Source organism: Heteronotia binoei, chromosome 15 (genome assembly GCF_032191835.1).
Source record: "Heteronotia binoei isolate CCM8104 ecotype False Entrance Well chromosome 15, APGP_CSIRO_Hbin_v1, whole genome shotgun sequence".
In the NCBI taxonomy this organism is placed as follows: Eukaryota; Metazoa; Chordata; class Lepidosauria; order Squamata; family Gekkonidae; genus Heteronotia; species Heteronotia binoei.
The window spans coordinates 35,850,771-35,867,674 of record NC_083237.1 but is presented as its reverse complement, the minus strand read 5'-3'; the positions used below and the strand labels follow the sequence as shown (position 1 = coordinate 35,867,674).

At 44.3% G+C, this 16,904-nt stretch overlaps 1 protein-coding gene across 1 annotated transcript in view; it reads right to left on the bottom strand.

Annotated features, from left to right (window-relative positions):
• The window catches only part of LOC132584610 (uncharacterized serine/threonine-protein kinase SBK3-like), a 31,205-nt gene extending 15,401 nt beyond the window's left edge, over positions 1–15,804 (bottom strand). Inside the window, exon 1 of the mRNA XM_060256515.1 lies at positions 15,555–15,804. Within this exon, the coding sequence (XP_060112498.1) occupies positions 15,555–15,771 (217 nt within the window). The 5' untranslated portion in view covers positions 15,772–15,804. The remainder of the gene's footprint in view (positions 1–15,554) is intronic.
• Between the last annotated feature and the right edge of the window lie 1,100 nt (positions 15,805–16,904).

Below are 16,904 nucleotides of genomic sequence, written 5' to 3'. Positions count from 1 at the left end.
CTGTAGTGGGGCTACAAACATCTTCCATGCCCATCTCAAAGGATAGCAAAACTAACAAATACTGCAGATACCTTTAAAAGAAAATGTATACCTTGCAGATACGTTTAAAAGTGACTGTCCTGAGGTTACTCAGTTAGTTTTCCTAGCAGAGTGAGGAACTGAACCTGGGTCTCCCAGATCCTCATCTGACACCCTAATCATTATCCTACGGTGGTACTACACTACACCTGAGCTCATTTGGGGAGGAGGAGTTGCATATCTGTCTGAAATATAGTGTTGTAGTTCTGTAGAAGTTCACCAGTGAACTGCTGTTTGCAAGCCTGTGGGATCCTGGGGTACACCAAAGACGCAGCCTAGGTGTACAGGACAGCAATCAAGACAAGAGCCCTTTCCATATCTAGCCCCTTTTACATCTAAGACAGAGAGTGGGATTAAGGCAATGACTGACCTCTGGCAGCTTGAATGTCCAGCTCCTCTGGTTTTAGAAATCACACCTGTCTTGACTTTCTCTCTTCAAGAAATGGATGCCTTGGCATTTTATTAAGTAGTTCAGATCTCTATAGGGCATTAGCTGCAGTATCACTCAACAGAGAGAGAGAAAAGGGTGCCTTCTTTTTTTTTTGCTCCTGGGGGGTGGATTTGCTCTTTTTCCCAGAGATAACCTTGTTGACAGGGCGCTGGGTGCTGGGTTGCTCTTGCGCAGCGATATTAGAGCTCCTGCTGAGACAGAATCTCACACGCTATGGTTCCAGCCTTCAAGAGCACAAGGACTTGGGAAAATGTTGGGACCATTGGGAGAAAATGCCAGTGGCCATCTGCCTCATTGGTCAGTAAATTATTTTACAAAAATAAGGATATTCTCCTTCCCTCCCCCACCATGAGAACAGTGAGAAAAAGCTCTTTTTTAAAGTTTGTGTTGATGTGTTAACCTGACACGCCCAACTATTCTGTAGAACAGAAGTACAGGAATGTTTCGGGACAGCTGGGCTAAATGCATGATAAAGAGCCTGTTGAGAAAAATTTGGCTATTTTTTTATTATTGACCTTTTAACATCAACATTGGTTTCCCCTGGGACAGATCGAAAGGCTTTTGACAGGTGGTGTCATGCTAAAGTCATATGTATTAAGGATCTGCTAAACAAGAAAGCAGTGTTAGAAAAGGCTCAGTTGGAATGAAAGCTGGGGAATACAATACCATCATTCAGGTATTTCCAGTTCTGAGACATGTTAACTTCCACCTTTCTTGTGTGTGAGAATCTATGTCCTCTCACAGATTTTACCCCCCCCCCCCAAAAAAAAGTGATTAAACGACAATGGGTTTGCTATCTAAACTTTACAAAATGCTACTAAGGAAAAATACCCTGAAACTCTCCATGAGTCAAAAGTACTAGCAAATAGATCTACAAAACAGAATAAAATGGAGTGGTCAATGGTAGCTCTGATGGCTGGGGCTGATGGGAGTTGTAGGCAAAAACATCTGGAGAGCTACCATTGGCCACCCCTGGAATAAAAGAAGATGACTGGCAACAAATTTGGGATACATTGGGTTACTCATAAAAAATATTTAATATTAAATTTTAATCCATTAAAATGCCCTCAAGATGGAACTACACCTCATGATGACTCTGATTCCCAGTCTGGATAGGTTGAGGTGCTGCTGGCCGAGGGTGCCAAGGAGAAGGACTGGGGTCTTTCCGAAGAAGACTGCAATGAAAGACAGGGTGTACTTTACTAAACATTTTGGTAGTTCTAATTCCACTGTGACTTTATTTATCACCCTTTTGGTCTTGAAAGGCCCCTGATACCGGTACGCCAGTTTTTTAGAAGGTTGATTCAATGGCAGATTTTTGGTGGAGACGAATACTGAATCCCCCACCTTGAAGTCCCAGGCGGGGACATGGAATTTATCATATTGTTTTTTGTATGTTTCCTTGGCCGCCTCTAGGTTTTCCTGGATCTCTTTCCAGCTCTTTCCAGCTCTTACTCAGGATGCCCCGCCAGTGCTCAAAGGAGCTAGGTTCTTTGGTAGTGTCTCCTCCCGGTAGCAAGGGGATTGGTTTTCCCTCGTACCCACTCACAGTTTGAAATGGGGAAACCTTGGTGGAGCTGTGAACGCTGTTGTTATAACCATACTCTGCAAAGGGGAGCAGGTCCACCCAATTGGATTGCTGGTGATTGATGTAGCACCTTAGGTATTGCTCTAACAAGGCGTTCACGCGTTCCGTCTGTCCGTCCATCTGAGGGTGGTAGGCTGAACTCAAACCCTGCTCCATTCCCATTAATTTGCAAAATTCCCACCAGAAGTTGGCAATGAACTGCGGGCCCCAGTCACTAATTACCTTGTCCGGGAACGAGTGGAGTTTGACCATGTGATTGAAAAATAAATAGGCTAGTTTCTTTGCAGTGGGGAGTTGAGTGCAGGGAATGAAGTGGGCTTGCTTAGAAAATGTATCTACTACTACCAATATCATGGTTTTGCCATGAGAGGGCAGTAGTTCCACAATGAAGTCCATGGAGACTACTGACCAAGGCCGAGCAGCCATTTCTATCAGTTTGAGCAGCCCTGGAGGTTTCCCCACCCCCTTCGTTTTGCCATTATACAAATGGGGCAGGAGGAGATAAGTTCCAACATGTCCTTTTTCAGGGATGGCCACTAGAACTGCCGACTGATCAGGTGGAATGTTTTCACGTACCCAAAATGCCCTGCCAGTTTGTTTGAATGGCAAAACTGCAACACCTCTTCCCTCATGCTCTTGGGGACGTACAGCTTTTCTCCTTTATACCATAATCCATCCTCCTTTTTCTGGACCTCCTCTGGCCTGTCATCCCCTTCCTTTTCTGTTTCTGACACCATTTTCTCCGTCCCCCACCCTTCCAGCTTGCGTTTCGTTTGGGACCGGGTGGTTACGACCATGGCCACCTGGGAGGGGGGAATTAGGGAATCTACCACCTCCTCCTTCTGGCTGTTGTGTTGGGGCAGGCGAGATAGGGCATCGGCTAAAAAATTCTTAGTGCCGGGGATGTGTTTTAACACGAAGTCAAATTTGGAGAAAAACCCCACCCATCTGATTTGTTTCTCACTTAGTTCCTTTTACCAGTGAGTGCTTCGAGGTTTTTATGGTCGGTCCAAATTTCAAACGGCACTTTAGCCCCCTCCAGCCAGGACCTCCAAGTTTTTAAAGCGAAAGTCACAGCAAAGGCTTCTTTATCCCACACCGACCAGTTCCTCTGCTCTGCAGAGAATTTTTTTGAGATATAGGCACATGGTCTCAACCTCCCCTCCTTGTCTTTCTGCATGAGAATGTCTCCTACGGCCACATCTGAGGCGTCGCATTGCACAACGAAGGGCCGGAGCTCATTAGGGTGGCTTAGGACCGGCTCACTCGTGAACAGCCGCTTCAGTTTGTCAAATGCCACCTGGCATTTTGGTGTCCAATTAAGGCGGGCCCCTGGCCATTTAGCTTCAGGGCCCTTCTCCTTAGTCTTTAACAACTCAGTGAGGGGGAGCATGATTTGGGCGAACCCCGGTATGAAGGTTCTGTAAAAATTTGCGAACCCGAGGAATGATTGGAGCTGTCTACATGTCCTCAGGGGAGCCCAATCTAACACGGCTTGCACTTTTGCTGGGTCCATTGCCAACCCCTTCGCAGACACTCGAAATCCCAAGTAGTCTAGTTCTGTCTTATGGAACTCGCATTTTGACAATTTGGCATACAGTTTGTGTCTCAACAGGGTGCTCAATACCTCTCACACCAATTTTACATGGGATTTCTCATCTTGCAAATAAATAATGATGTCATCCAGGTACACCACCACCCCCTTGAACAAAAACTTTCCCAGTACATCATTTATAAAGTTCATGATCACCCCCAGGTCTCCCTGTAGCCCAAACGGCATCACCAAGTAATCAAACTGTCCCAGTGGAGTGTTAAAAGCCGTTTTCTACTCATCCCCCTCTTTTATGCGCACCCTGAAGTACGCATCCCTCAAGTCCAGTTTTGTAAATATTTTCCCCTCGGACACTGTGTTAATAAGTCTTTGATGAGGGGGAGGGATAGGCGTTAGAGGTCGAAATCGCGTTTATCCCGTGAAAGTCCATGCAAAGCCAAAGCGAGCCATCCTTCTTCTTCCTGAACAGGACCAGCGTGGAGTGAGGGGCTGTCGCCAGCCTATTGAAGCCCCGCTTTAAGTTCTGATCTAAGAATTTGCACAGTTCCGTTTTTTCCACCCATCCCATCGGATATAGTTTGGCCTTCGGCAAGGATTGCCCGGGTATTAATTCTATGGTGCAGTCAGTACTTCGGTGGGGTGGCAGCTCGTCAGGGCCCTGTTCACTGAACACCCCCATGAGGTCCCGATAGGGCCGTGGGATTGCAGGGACCTGCTCTACCATCAGGCACACCTTCTCCTTCGACGGTGGGGGTCTCGGTCCCCACTCTAAGCTTCATAGGTGGATCTTGCATAGCGGGTCCACAAACTTTATGGTTTGGTCCCCCCACCGAATGCTAGGCTCATGCCTGGCCAGCCACCCTACTCCCAGCACCACCGGGTAGGAGCAGGAGGGAGCGATTACAAATGACTCCTGGTCCCAATGTTCCTCGATCCGCACTGGCAGGAATTGGGTCTCTAGGGTGCAGGGTTCCCCCCGCATTACTGATCCGTCCATTTGTTCGAACTGTATCGGGCAGGGGAGGGCTGTGGTGGTCAGGCCCAGGGCCTCTACTAGTTTGGGGGTAATTAGCTCCCGATTACACCCAGAGTCAATCAGGACCCTCACTTGCATGAACCTTTTAAGTTTGGGGTTCAACAGTTTCACTGGCACAAAATATAGCGACCCAGTCATGCTCACCCTCACTGGTGCCGGTTCCTCTGCGACCTGCTGGTTGGCACCCCTCAGAGCAGGTCATTCTCATTTCCTGACGGCTCGTCCATCCACACCAACTCGCTCAGTTCGTCCGCCAGGAACACGTCTTCGTCCGACTCCCCGATGGTTGCTACGCTGCCTTTCACCGCATCCTTAGGGTGTCCCGGGGTTTTCTTTGGGACGGGGGTGCTTTGTTTGGGTGCACTCGGGGGGCCCCGCGGGGGGTTGGGACAGCTGCTCGCAAGATGACCCAGATCTCCACACCGAAAGCTCTTACATGGGCCCCCGGTCTTTCCCCCCATCATTTTCTTCGCCTCTGTCTTAGGGGTGGTTTTCAGATCTCGGCCCTCTTTTCCGCTCTGCTGCTGGCACTGCATGGCCACATGCTTCATATTGGTCTTCACCCCACCCGCTAACTGAATCCAACCCACCAATGTAGTGGGTCGGGCCTGGGTGAGGGCGCAATCTAATATGCTCATGTTTAGGCCCCGGGCGAAGTGTTCGATTTTCATGAGCTCACTCCACCCTCTCATCTTCGCCGCATTGGCCCTGAATTTCGGCCCCTGCTGCATGTCTCTCAGGGCCGCCAACACCTGGGTCTCCTGGAGGGGGTCTTCGTACTGAGCCAGTACAGCCTGAAGGAACGTTGCAAGATAGTCCAGTTCCAGGCTCATGGCCTCATACAGACTCACGTACCATCTTTTGGCGGCCCCCTTCAGCTTCGACTCCAAATAGTCCACTCAACTGAATTCATCCAGGAACGTGTTCCCCCAGTAGTGCATATAGCTGTTTGCCTGGATCGTGAAGTACTCCACCTCCTTGGGGTCCCCATCGAACGTGGCATCCAGCTCTCATCCCCGACCCCCATCCCTTGGCGCCGGGGGTGGGGCGGCTGGCCTGGGTGCTGGTCCAGCCAGAGGCGGTGCAGCCGGGGTGACCGGTGCCGGCGGCAGGCGGACCGGTGGAGGTTGTGGGACCCTGGCAATCCTAAGGATTGAGAAATCTCTCTGGTGATCTCCCCGGCCAACCTGTTGGTCATGGCCTGCATCTCGTCTTTCAGGCCCTTGACTATGCCTTCCACTTCCTTGCGGACCATCGCTCAGAACTCTTTGGCTATTTTGTCCTCCTCCTCCTTTGGGGCTGGTGCCTCCGGGTCCTTCTCATCCGAATTAGGGCATTCATTGGGCACCGGAACAACCACGATGGTGTCAATTTCCTCTAGCTCCATTGGCCCCAGGTTAGCCTCCTCCGCGTTGGCCATCTTCACCCACCGCATGTGACGGGTTAGGATGGCTTTCCTCCTGGCCGGGGCCTCATCCATCATACTGGTGGAAGTCCGGGGCTGCCACTGCCATGGGGTAACTAGGAGCTGTTGGATCTGTGGAGGAGAGTCCGCTGCTCTATGGGCATCCAGGACGTGCCACGGCACGGACAGCCCTTCTTCAAAATCAGGAAGTTCACCACCTCCTGGAATCTTTTCAGCCATGAGGTTACAAAGTGGCCAGGATGGTTGATCTTCAAAAGGATTCCTCTCAAAATGTCAAGTAGACGGATTCAATGATGAGTCAAAATTGATACTAAGACTACATTTATTGATAAACCATTACTGTGGCTCAAGCCCTTGGCTTGAGAGGAATGAAACCAATACATTGATACAAGACTTTTAAGATACACTTCAAAGAGATTCCTACGGGGAGGGGGAAGCAGGGGAACATTCACACATAACTACAAAGATACTTTCCCAGGGCAGTTATCAAGCATTTTGGCCTTGTATTCTTATGTGAATCTTCCTCCCTCAGGGACCCTCTGGGAAGGCGATGATTACTTTGTTCTCAAGAGCTACCAGTCATAAAGGAAAGGGGGCGGGCGACTACAGGGTAATAAACTAGCAGCATTTGGTTCATCATGATTTTACTCAGGCCTGGTTTTGACAGGCCAAGAACCCAACAGTCTTTGGTCAGAATCAGTCGAGCTTGACATTAACCCTTGCAGCTCACTGGAAAACACAGTCTACTCTATCAAAAACAACTGGAGAACCAGACATTGGGATTACTTTATCCTTGGAGAAATAACTAATTACAATGCACAATTATTATATTCCCACGGGAAGCCTTTGTAGAGTTATGGTTTCCAATTGTTAACTATTTAATCGAGCTGGACATTCTACCCCAAAATAAATTTTATTATAATCTGATAAAATTTTAATAAATAGGAATAGAGATCAGCTATGACTGTTGAAGACAATTCTTTACAAAATGTTTGCATTATTTTAAAGAAATATTGAGCCCTTTGGCATATTTCTTGTTTAAGTATTTATGTGTTGACATTATTAAGTGTAAGGCTAGTCCTTGTTAAATTGATTTTAAATAGGAGGTAATATTATATTGGCTGTAATAATCTCTGATAATATATTTAAGCAATATTGATCCTAGGAAAGTTGGTTTTCAATTTGGGGTTCTGTGGGATTATCAATTGATATCTGTGATAGATACTTTAAATATGTTGTAAAATTAAATAAAAATAAAAATAGAATTTAAAAAAAAATCAGGCCACCCATAAGGTACACTGTGAAAGAATTCTGAAAGAGAATATTACAAACCTGTTGAGTGGGAATACATTTTTCTAACCTGTATCCTTTGAAATATCTGATCTCTTGTTCAAATGAGTGTGAAATAGAATGTTTGCTTGTAATCACAGCGAATATTGGTCTCTCTCTCTCTCTGTTATTCTGTTCCAAAGGACACTAAACTCATCTGCTACCATCTGCTCAAACATGTGATAACTTTTCAAATGTTATTTTATTTTTTGTTCTGAACACTTAAGCCTGAATAAGAGACCCTTGTCATTTGAAAGCTCTCTTTCACTATTTTTTCACAGACCAGACGGTCCAAGATAAACGCATTGCCTCTCATTGCTGTTGGTATCCCATTCTGCTTTTGTTCCCTCATGGCTTCCAGCTGTCCAAGCCAAAGCACGGGCTTAATCTCCTTTGAACCATGATAGCGACTAGGTGTTGATAGATTGAGCCTCTATGAATATGTCTAATCCATCTCTGGTACCAATTAGCCATTTAGCTTTGACAACAACCCACAGCAACAAGATTCTCCTTCCTCGTGCTGCTCTTATTAATGGATTCTTGTACTAAGGTTGGTTCTTCTTCCTTTTGGCTTGCCAAGACTAAATACCCCCAGGGAGAAATTGGGTTATTTTTCACCTGGTTCCTCTCTGCCTTTCAGTGGTACCTTCAGGAAGGCAAAAGATTACATTCTAAATCCATCACCCTCTATCCACATGCAAGCTTTTGCTCATTTTCAAAGTAATTTTGGTTATGTTCCAAGTGATTGCGGGGAGAAGGTTACAACAAGGCATGAGTCCCAGCCCCTCTCTTTTCAGAAATGACCGGTTGTCATCTTGTACACAGAGCATAGCTTGAAGATAAAATCAGGCAGCACAGAGCCATATATTCTCTGAGTTTTCATCTATCAATTTAGGGACCTAAAAGGCAAGAAGCTGGATGTTGTAGAATCATACTTTTTTAACCTTTTCAAAAGGCAAACTGCAGATGTGGAGGGACCTGATTTGGATCAGGTCTGTAGAGCAGTAGAGAAGGGTTCACCCTTGCATCCCCACCTCCCAAAAAATTGCTGTTAGCTCAAAAATGGAAAAAGACAGAAGGTGCTTCACGTCGCCTCCCCGCCCATTCCTGACCTACTAATAGAGGGGAGTAAGGGTAGAAGTGCTGAACCATCTTCTCCCTGACACCATCTCACACAGAATTGGGCCTACCTGTATGAGCCATTGTTCATTACAAATACTAGAACCAACAGATCACAGATCTCCCACTCACTCATCCAGTTTAGGGCCCTATCAGTGCTTTCTTTCTGTTAGATCCCCATCATCACAAATAGCTTTGTGGGACTGCAAACAGCTGTTTGCTTCTTTTGCCTGATGATTCATCTCAAGTATTTAAATGTTTCTTTTCCACAACTAGGCTGCTCCTGGAAAAAAAATCCTGAATTGATCCCTGGATGCTTTAAGGAAATATAGCTAATTCCTGGATGCTACAATGCAGAGTGTAGGGAATGATGGCTATTGGGTTAAATGTGGTCCTCTCTCACTTAACAGGTTTCCTATCATCACTTTCATTTCTCTACCCTTCTGTTCTTGAAATGACTCAAGAAACTGGGGGTAAGCCCTGATATGGGTAGCCCAGGCAAGCCCAATGTTATCACATCTCAGAAGATAAGCAGGGTCAATTGTGGTTAGTACTTGGATGGGAGACTTCCTTGAAAAACCCAATCAAGAGGACAAGGGCAGGCTCTATTCAGCTGCCTCTCTGAATATCCTCTAGGCCCCCAGTAGGTTGGCATGACTTCCAGGGTGCTGCCAGTGCATAGCACATGCATGCACAAACACACAAATATACAAGAAAATGAGCAAGAAAATGAAAAAGGGAAGAGACTCCACTTCGTTTCTCCTGTCTGTTTCTCTTTGGAGGAGACACCAGTGATTTAATAATCATTTCCTATTTCAAATAAATCCTAGCAACTGGATGAGAGAATAAAAAGATCTCTGTCAATATCTATCCAGACTACACTTCCCTAGAGTCTTTGGAGAAGCCCTGAAAGTTACAGTGGTATAAAATCAATGTATTTTGTGCTGTAGAAATGATTCTCTCCTTCCCTTTCTGATATGAGTACAACACAGATGTTTTCTTCTACACAACTCTGCATTTTAGAGACAGGAGGAAAGCCTTCTCTTGCTTCTTACTGCAGAGAAGGCACCGGGGACACAAGGAAAGAGACAGAGGGGAAAATAGGTAGGTAAGGTGAAGGTAAGTAAAGGCTGGCAAACCTTTTTGCTGGGCACCAATGGGAGCTTTGCCTTATTAGATCAATCACTCCACACTCAAAACATTCCTTCCAACTTTTCACGGTGGGGGGGAGGGGGGAGCCAAACAGGGACACACTGGTAGTACCTAATTTTCATTACCTGGATGGCTTCCATAGTCCTGCCACCTACCCATCCTTGATTACATGTTGCTGGAGTCTCTATTCCACCAGCCTGTAGTATGGACCATTCTTTTTTCCCCTCCAGTTTATTCATTCTGCAGGGGAGTCCAGCTAGTATTGCTGTGCCTGTGGGGAGTCAATCGTTCCCCTGCAAGCACAGCTCTGTGCTGTCTTCTTTTACTGCCTGGTTTAAAGTGGATGGCAGGAGAGGGCAGCCTTGCCAGGATTGCTTTGCCCGCAGGGAACCAATGGATCCCCATAAGTACAGCTCTGTGTTGCCGTCTCCTGCTGCCCAGTTGGAACCAGGCAATGGGAGAGGGCAGCCCTGCCAGGATTGCTGTGCCTGTGGGGAACAATGGATCCCCACAGACATGGCTCTGTGCTGCTCCTGCCACCCAGTTAAGACCAGGAGAAAGGAAAGGGCAGCCCAGCCTGGAGTCTTTTTTAAAACAGCAATCTGAGACTTTCACTAGTCTCATATCACTAGACTCATGCCACTTGTAAAAAAAAACTTATGTGCAGGAGTATGGCCTATGAGGGGCAGGGACAGGGGGAAATCTGAGGGAATCTGTATGTTTTTTAAATACCTTTTGTTTAGAAGCAAAGCAATGTACTGGTCATTGACTGAATTGGTTAAATTGATTGATTGATTGATGGAAGCAAAGCAAGGGAAAATGGTACAAAAGCACTATCAGAAAATTTGGGGAAACAGCAAAAGTAAAGCAAATATAGCACTGAAGGGAGGGGAAAGAATGCAGAATGAAAAAGAAAACTCAATGGACATGCACGGTGAAAGCAAGGCAAAACACCAATGCATAATAGGCCTAACATGGCTGGACTGCATTTGCTCCAAAAATATCAGAAATAGCTTTGGAATAACCATATTGAGGATGAGGAGAACTTGGAAACAGGATGTTTACAGCATGATGCCTTATGGAGGCTTGGATCTGGAAGCGCTGGCAGAAAAAGACCTCCATGTGAATGCAGCTTGAGAGTTTGTGCCCATGTGCACGGAAAGGAAGATAAGAGGCAATCATTTGTTCCTTAAAGATTTCACTTCTATTTGAAGGGAGGGAGCAAAACGGAAACATTCTAGAACAGTAAACATCAAGGAAAAGTACCAAAAAATGGGGATTGCCCCTTGGAAAATTGGAGAACAATCTGACCTGCTTTTCTTTTCATTATCACATCCTCTGTTCCTTATTGATTTTATCAATGAAGGTCCCATGATCCCCAGTAAAGTCTTTTTGGTGGTCAAAGGAGACCCTTTCCTTCACTGTCACCAGCAGGAAAGCTGGTTTGATCCAATCCTTTGTCAAATATCTTGTTGTAGCTGCCATTTAAAGTAGATACTGCTTAGTTCTCCATAGAATCTTAGAGATATTTGTTTTCTGATTTTTTATTTCTGCTAGGTATGCAAAATAAAAACAAGTCCTTCCTGGGATTGCAAGAGGGGAGAAAAATTAGCCCTTTGCCTGCCTATGCAGATGCTTACTACTATTATTCTGTTATCTGATGTTTTTAATTTAAATCATTTTTGTTTACTCTGGGCCAAGTAGGAGTGTGTAGTACAAAAACTGCAAGAGATTAAAACAGTACCACACCATTGAGAGGGGGAAAGTGCTAACAATAAACAAAAATGTTCAGTTATTAATATAAGAGCAGCATTTAAAATGACATCAGAGTTGAATAAAACATGGTTGCCTTATTGTATTCTTGGCTAATTAATGTGAACAATAGTCAATTGAATTATCCCAGAAAATTGGGGAAAGATTTGCAAATCACAATCACAGAAGGTGAATGGAGTTGGCTTTGGGAAAAATCTGTTTCTAGACTGCTGTCAACTGAAGAAAACATATATAAAGTACTTCTTCAATGGAACTTAACTCCCCATGAATTAGTTCTTATAAATAGTACAACAGAGGATAAGCTCTGGTTCCTCTGCTGATGTGTTCCATATTTTCTGGTCTTGTCCTAAGATTCAAACATTTTAGAAGACTGTCATAAATTATGTTAATAAAACGCTAGGTAGGAAAATACTTTTTGAACCAAAATGAATTATTCTGTTTTTTTTTTAAAGGATATATATATAGGTCAGGGGTGGCCAACGGTAGCTCTCCAGATGTTTTTTACCTACAACTCCCATCAGCCCCAGCCAGCATGGCCAATGGCTGGGGCTGATGGAAGTTGTAGGCAAAAAACATCTGGAGAGCTACCGTTGGCCACCCCTGATATAGGTGATTCATATTTGGAATTTGTACTAAGTTTATTTACAGCAGCAAGGATGGTTATTGCAGTAAACTGGGAAAAGCCAGAAGCACCAGCTCTCAGTGAGTGGTTTAACAAGATTTGACTTATTGCACTATTATCTAGGGTTAGTAGCGGTAACTTTATGGGACCTGATTTACTTATTAAATATTGGATATTATTCTTTTATTTCCTTTTTTTGAATGAAAAAAATATATGTTATACCCATTTGCTTATTATGATTTCTTGTGAAAGTATTCAGGAATTTGTTTTGTGCATGTATATGCATGAGTATGTATACTGACTGTATGTTTGTATTGAAATAATATTTTTGAAAAGCCTTACTAAAATTATCAGTTTGTTTTTATTATTTTATAATGGGATCTGCAATCTGCATTTCTACAGCCAAATGTGGCTCAGTATGAAATCAAATATGGATGTTTTGACAAGAAAACCAAAGCTTTGAGTTAAACTACATTGGAAGGCTGGATGGGGTGCTAGAATAGTAACTAGAATAGTATGCAAAGGGAATGGCAGGCAAAAATATTTGATAATACTAAAGAGCTTCTTAAGAGGTGCTGTACAGAATGGGAAAAACTACAGGTAAATAACTGCAGGTGAATATTTCACAGATTTATGCCAGCACACCAAAAAAATTGCACAGCATGCTCCTGTATGTATTTAGTACACATTGTGCATTTCCTAGTGACAGACTCACAACATTTGGGCTGCAGAAACTTTATGGATGATTACTCAATCATCAGTGATGTTAAGTTGTACATTTTCAATAATGTTGATAGACTTTCTTATACAGGCTCTCTGCCGATCCCCTTGCTCTGAATTTTGATATGGTTTCACCCATTAGGTTTTATATCACCAATTATATAGCATCGTTGATGCACGACATCTTCTACAGAGCATAACATGGTTTTCAGACTTCAGTGCCTAGGTGCCTGCACCAGGACGTTACAATCTAAACTTTGATCAGGGCTGGGAGGCGGGGGGAGAAAGAAAAGCTGGAAATGAAGAAACAACAGTAGTGGGGAGAAATAAATAAGTACTGCACAGAGGATTACTTAAATTTCTGCAGTTTGAGTCTTGACTTTAAAAATGGGATATCTGTGGTCATGGAAAGTGCCATCATGTTGCAGCCAACTTATGGTGAACCCAAAGGGTTCGGAAGGCAAGAGATGAGCAGAGGTAGTTTGCCATTCCCTGCCCAAGTGTACCAGCCCTGAACTTTCTTGATGGTCTCCCATTCAACTACTAACTAGGGCCATCTCTGCTTAACTTGCAAGATCTGTTGACATCAGGCTAGCCTGGGCCATCCAGGTCAGGGATGTGGGATACTTACATATGGGAAACGTGTGTGTGTTCCTGAAATACAGACAATGGTAAGTGAGAAAGACAGGTTTGAAATGGCCTTGAAAATGTCAACCACCCCAGAGAGCAGCACTTTTATATCAACAGACTTTAAATTTATCATGGTATTCATCAGCTTTCAGTTTGGATACATGTTTTTAAATCACCCCCTTTTCCTCTCAACATCAACCACCAGTTTGTAGGTAGCGATATTTTGAAGAAGACCAGTAGCAGTTTTGAACTTTAAACAGAACCTTAAACTGATTTTTAAGTAGCAGTGCCAAGCTTTTACTATCATAGTCAGGGACCAATGACAGAGACGTCATCAGTTATCTGGTCTCCAAATGTTGCATTTCCATTACGTACATACTCTGGAGTATCAAAGCTTGCAATCTTGTGCACACTTACGGGGAAGTAAGTGCTATTGAATTTTGCGTAACTTACAAGCAGATATGCGTAGGATCAAGCTGCTGCATTTTACTTATGCAACCTAAGAATCCAGTGGTTTAAACAAATGCATTATGTATGGAACAGAACTGTTCAGAAAAGTATTTTTATAAAGGGATAGGGCTGTAGTAAATAGAATAGGAAGCTTCATAAAGGGAACAGGGTTGTAGGTTTTTGTACTGTTATTGTATGATTATCTTGTGTGTACTGAATTGTTCTCTATTTTTTTGTAATGTGTTGCATTGTTTATGGTGTACTGTATCCAGTACTGCTTTTCTTTCTTGCATTGGTTTTCTAATTTTGTGACCTAGGAAGAAAGGCAGACTGTCAGTCAATAAATGATCAAGATAGCCAGGAAAACCTGTTTTTCCCAAATCTTGGAAGCTATATAGGCTTGGCCCTGGTTAGTATTTGGATGGGAACCCAGGGTCACGACACAGAGGCAGGCAATGGCAAACCTCCTCTGAACATCTCTTGCCTCGAAAACCCTGTGGGGTCACCATAAGGCAGCTGTGACTTAATGGCAAAAAAGTAAACAAATAACTATATTGTTTATTCATTTATTATCCTTCTTGTGAGGAGCTCTCATGAGTTAAGTTAACCTGAAAGAGAGTGACTGGCCCAAGGTCACTTAATTAGTTTCATGGCAGGATGAGGATTTGAGCCTGTCTCTCTCTAGTCCTAGTCTAATTATTACAACCTGAAGGCCATTACATCATGCAACTTGTAAGATGTATGGGAGCGTGAACATCACTTCAGAGACAGCCTTTGAGCATTCTCATGATCATGTCTAATTATCTGTTCACTTGTGCAGTTGCAATCATGAACTATGGTGTGTGTGTATGTATATATATATATATCGCAATGCAGCCAGGTATACATAATCAGCAGCTGACTGCACAACATTTACTTCTTATGTTGGTGTGGAAAGGCAAAAATGTCCTAAACCTACCTTTGTTCAAGAAGAGATGGAAAACAGATATGAACATTTTAAAATATTCTTATTTATTGAGCCAGAAATCCTGTATTGTCTGATATTTTAATCTATTTTATTGTCTTTAACGTTATCTAATTACTTTTACCTCGTTGTAAAGCACCCTGAGCCTGCTTCAGTGAGAAAGGCAGTAATAATAACAATAATTATAATAATAACTATTATTATTCCTAGAATAATTTACAGAGCTATTGAGTCCAGTAGCACATTAAAAGACCAAGAAGATTTCAAGGCTATAAGCTTTTTTACAAATCAGCACTCCCTTCATCAGGTACTGTATCTGACAAAGGAAGCTCTGACTCTTAAGAACTTGCACCCTGGAAATCGTGTTGGTCTTTAAAGTGCTACTGGACGCAAGTGTTGCTCTTCAGCTGCAGACCAATGCAGCTGAAACTTTATGAATACGTTTTCTTAGCAAAAATGTGCAATCTGTTCAGTTGCACAGAGGTCTCCCTGCCGCACAAAACAGTTCCATGGAACTGAAACATTTGCAACTACATCAGTCGCGACTGATTATATAAAACAGAATACTTTGTCTGGACAGACAGACACAGAAAGCCATGGCAGGGGAACAGCAGAGGTTCCCTTTATTTCTGTTGCAAGACAAAGGTGTTCCTCTAGTCCTTACCTTGGTCTTGAAGGCCCTTCAGGGCCGGTGATGTAACGGAAGGCTGCTTTGGAAAGAGAGCCACTGCCCACTCTCCTGCTGATCCTTCTCTCTCCAGGGCCATTGCATCCGTCTGCCCAGGTGTCATTGTCCTCTGTGCTGGCTCGTCTGTTTCTGCCGTAGTCCAAACTGTGTGCGTCGGATCTACCGAGAGTTGTGAAATGGTCTGACTTTCCATGTACCCAGCCTGACGGCTGTGCCTGCAGGAGCCGAGGCTGCTTTGGCCAGTTCTAATCTCTCCCACTGTGAGGAGAAGGCAACATGTGTGACAGGCTCAGACACAAGCTGGGCAGGCTTCCAAAGATAGACAGGGGAGGGCAGTGAGATGCTGGCAACAATGCAGCATGCCTCTGCTGACTCCAGACCTTGCACCTGAAGGCAAGATGACGGACAACCTTGCCTGAGACTAGAAGGGATTTTGGCCCCAGATGGAGAGGTAGGGTTGCCAAGTCCAATTCAAGAAATATCTGGGGACTTTGGGGGTGCAGCCAGGAGACTTTGGAGTTGGAGCCAGGAACAAGGGTGTGACAAGCATAATTGAACTCCAAGGGAGTTCTGGCCATCACATTTACAGGGTCAGCACACCTTTTTAAATGTCTTCCTTCCATAGGAAATAATGAAGGACAGGGGCACCTTCTTTTGGGGCTCATAGAATTGGACCCCCTGTTCCAATTGTTTTGAAACTTGGGGGGTACTTTGGGGAGAGGCACTAGATACTATACTGGAAATTTGGTACCTCTACCTCAAAAAGTAGCTTCCAGATTCCCTGAAACTTCCAGATCAATTCCCCATTATACCCTATGAGAATCGATCTCCACATAGGGAATAATGAAGTGCTCAGCAGACATTTCCCTCCCCCCCACCCCGTTTCTGGTGAATCTGAAGCGTGGATTGGCATCTCTACTCACGAGTTGCTGCCAACTTCTTCAAAGTAACACAGACACAGCTGACTGGGGGTGGGAAGGATCTTGGGAAAGCAGAAAAACCCCGCTGGGACCTGGGGATTGGCAAGTCTATGGAGAGGTGAACATTCAGGTATCATGGAGACAGACAGTTGTAGGAGTAAAAAGAAAAGACATGGTTGAAGTGATACTGATGAGAAGAGATCAGGCTTATGGTGAGTTCCTAGAGGCACAAGCCTCATTAGTGTGGGGGTCACAATGCTCTTGTGGCAGAGGACTCACTTTGGGTGCAAAAGGTCTTAAGGTCGATCGGCATCTCAGATTAAAGGATAAGAGGGCTGGGAAAAGGGCTCTGCCTGTGTATGTGTGTTAAGTGCCATCAAGTTATTTTTGACTTATGGTGATTCTA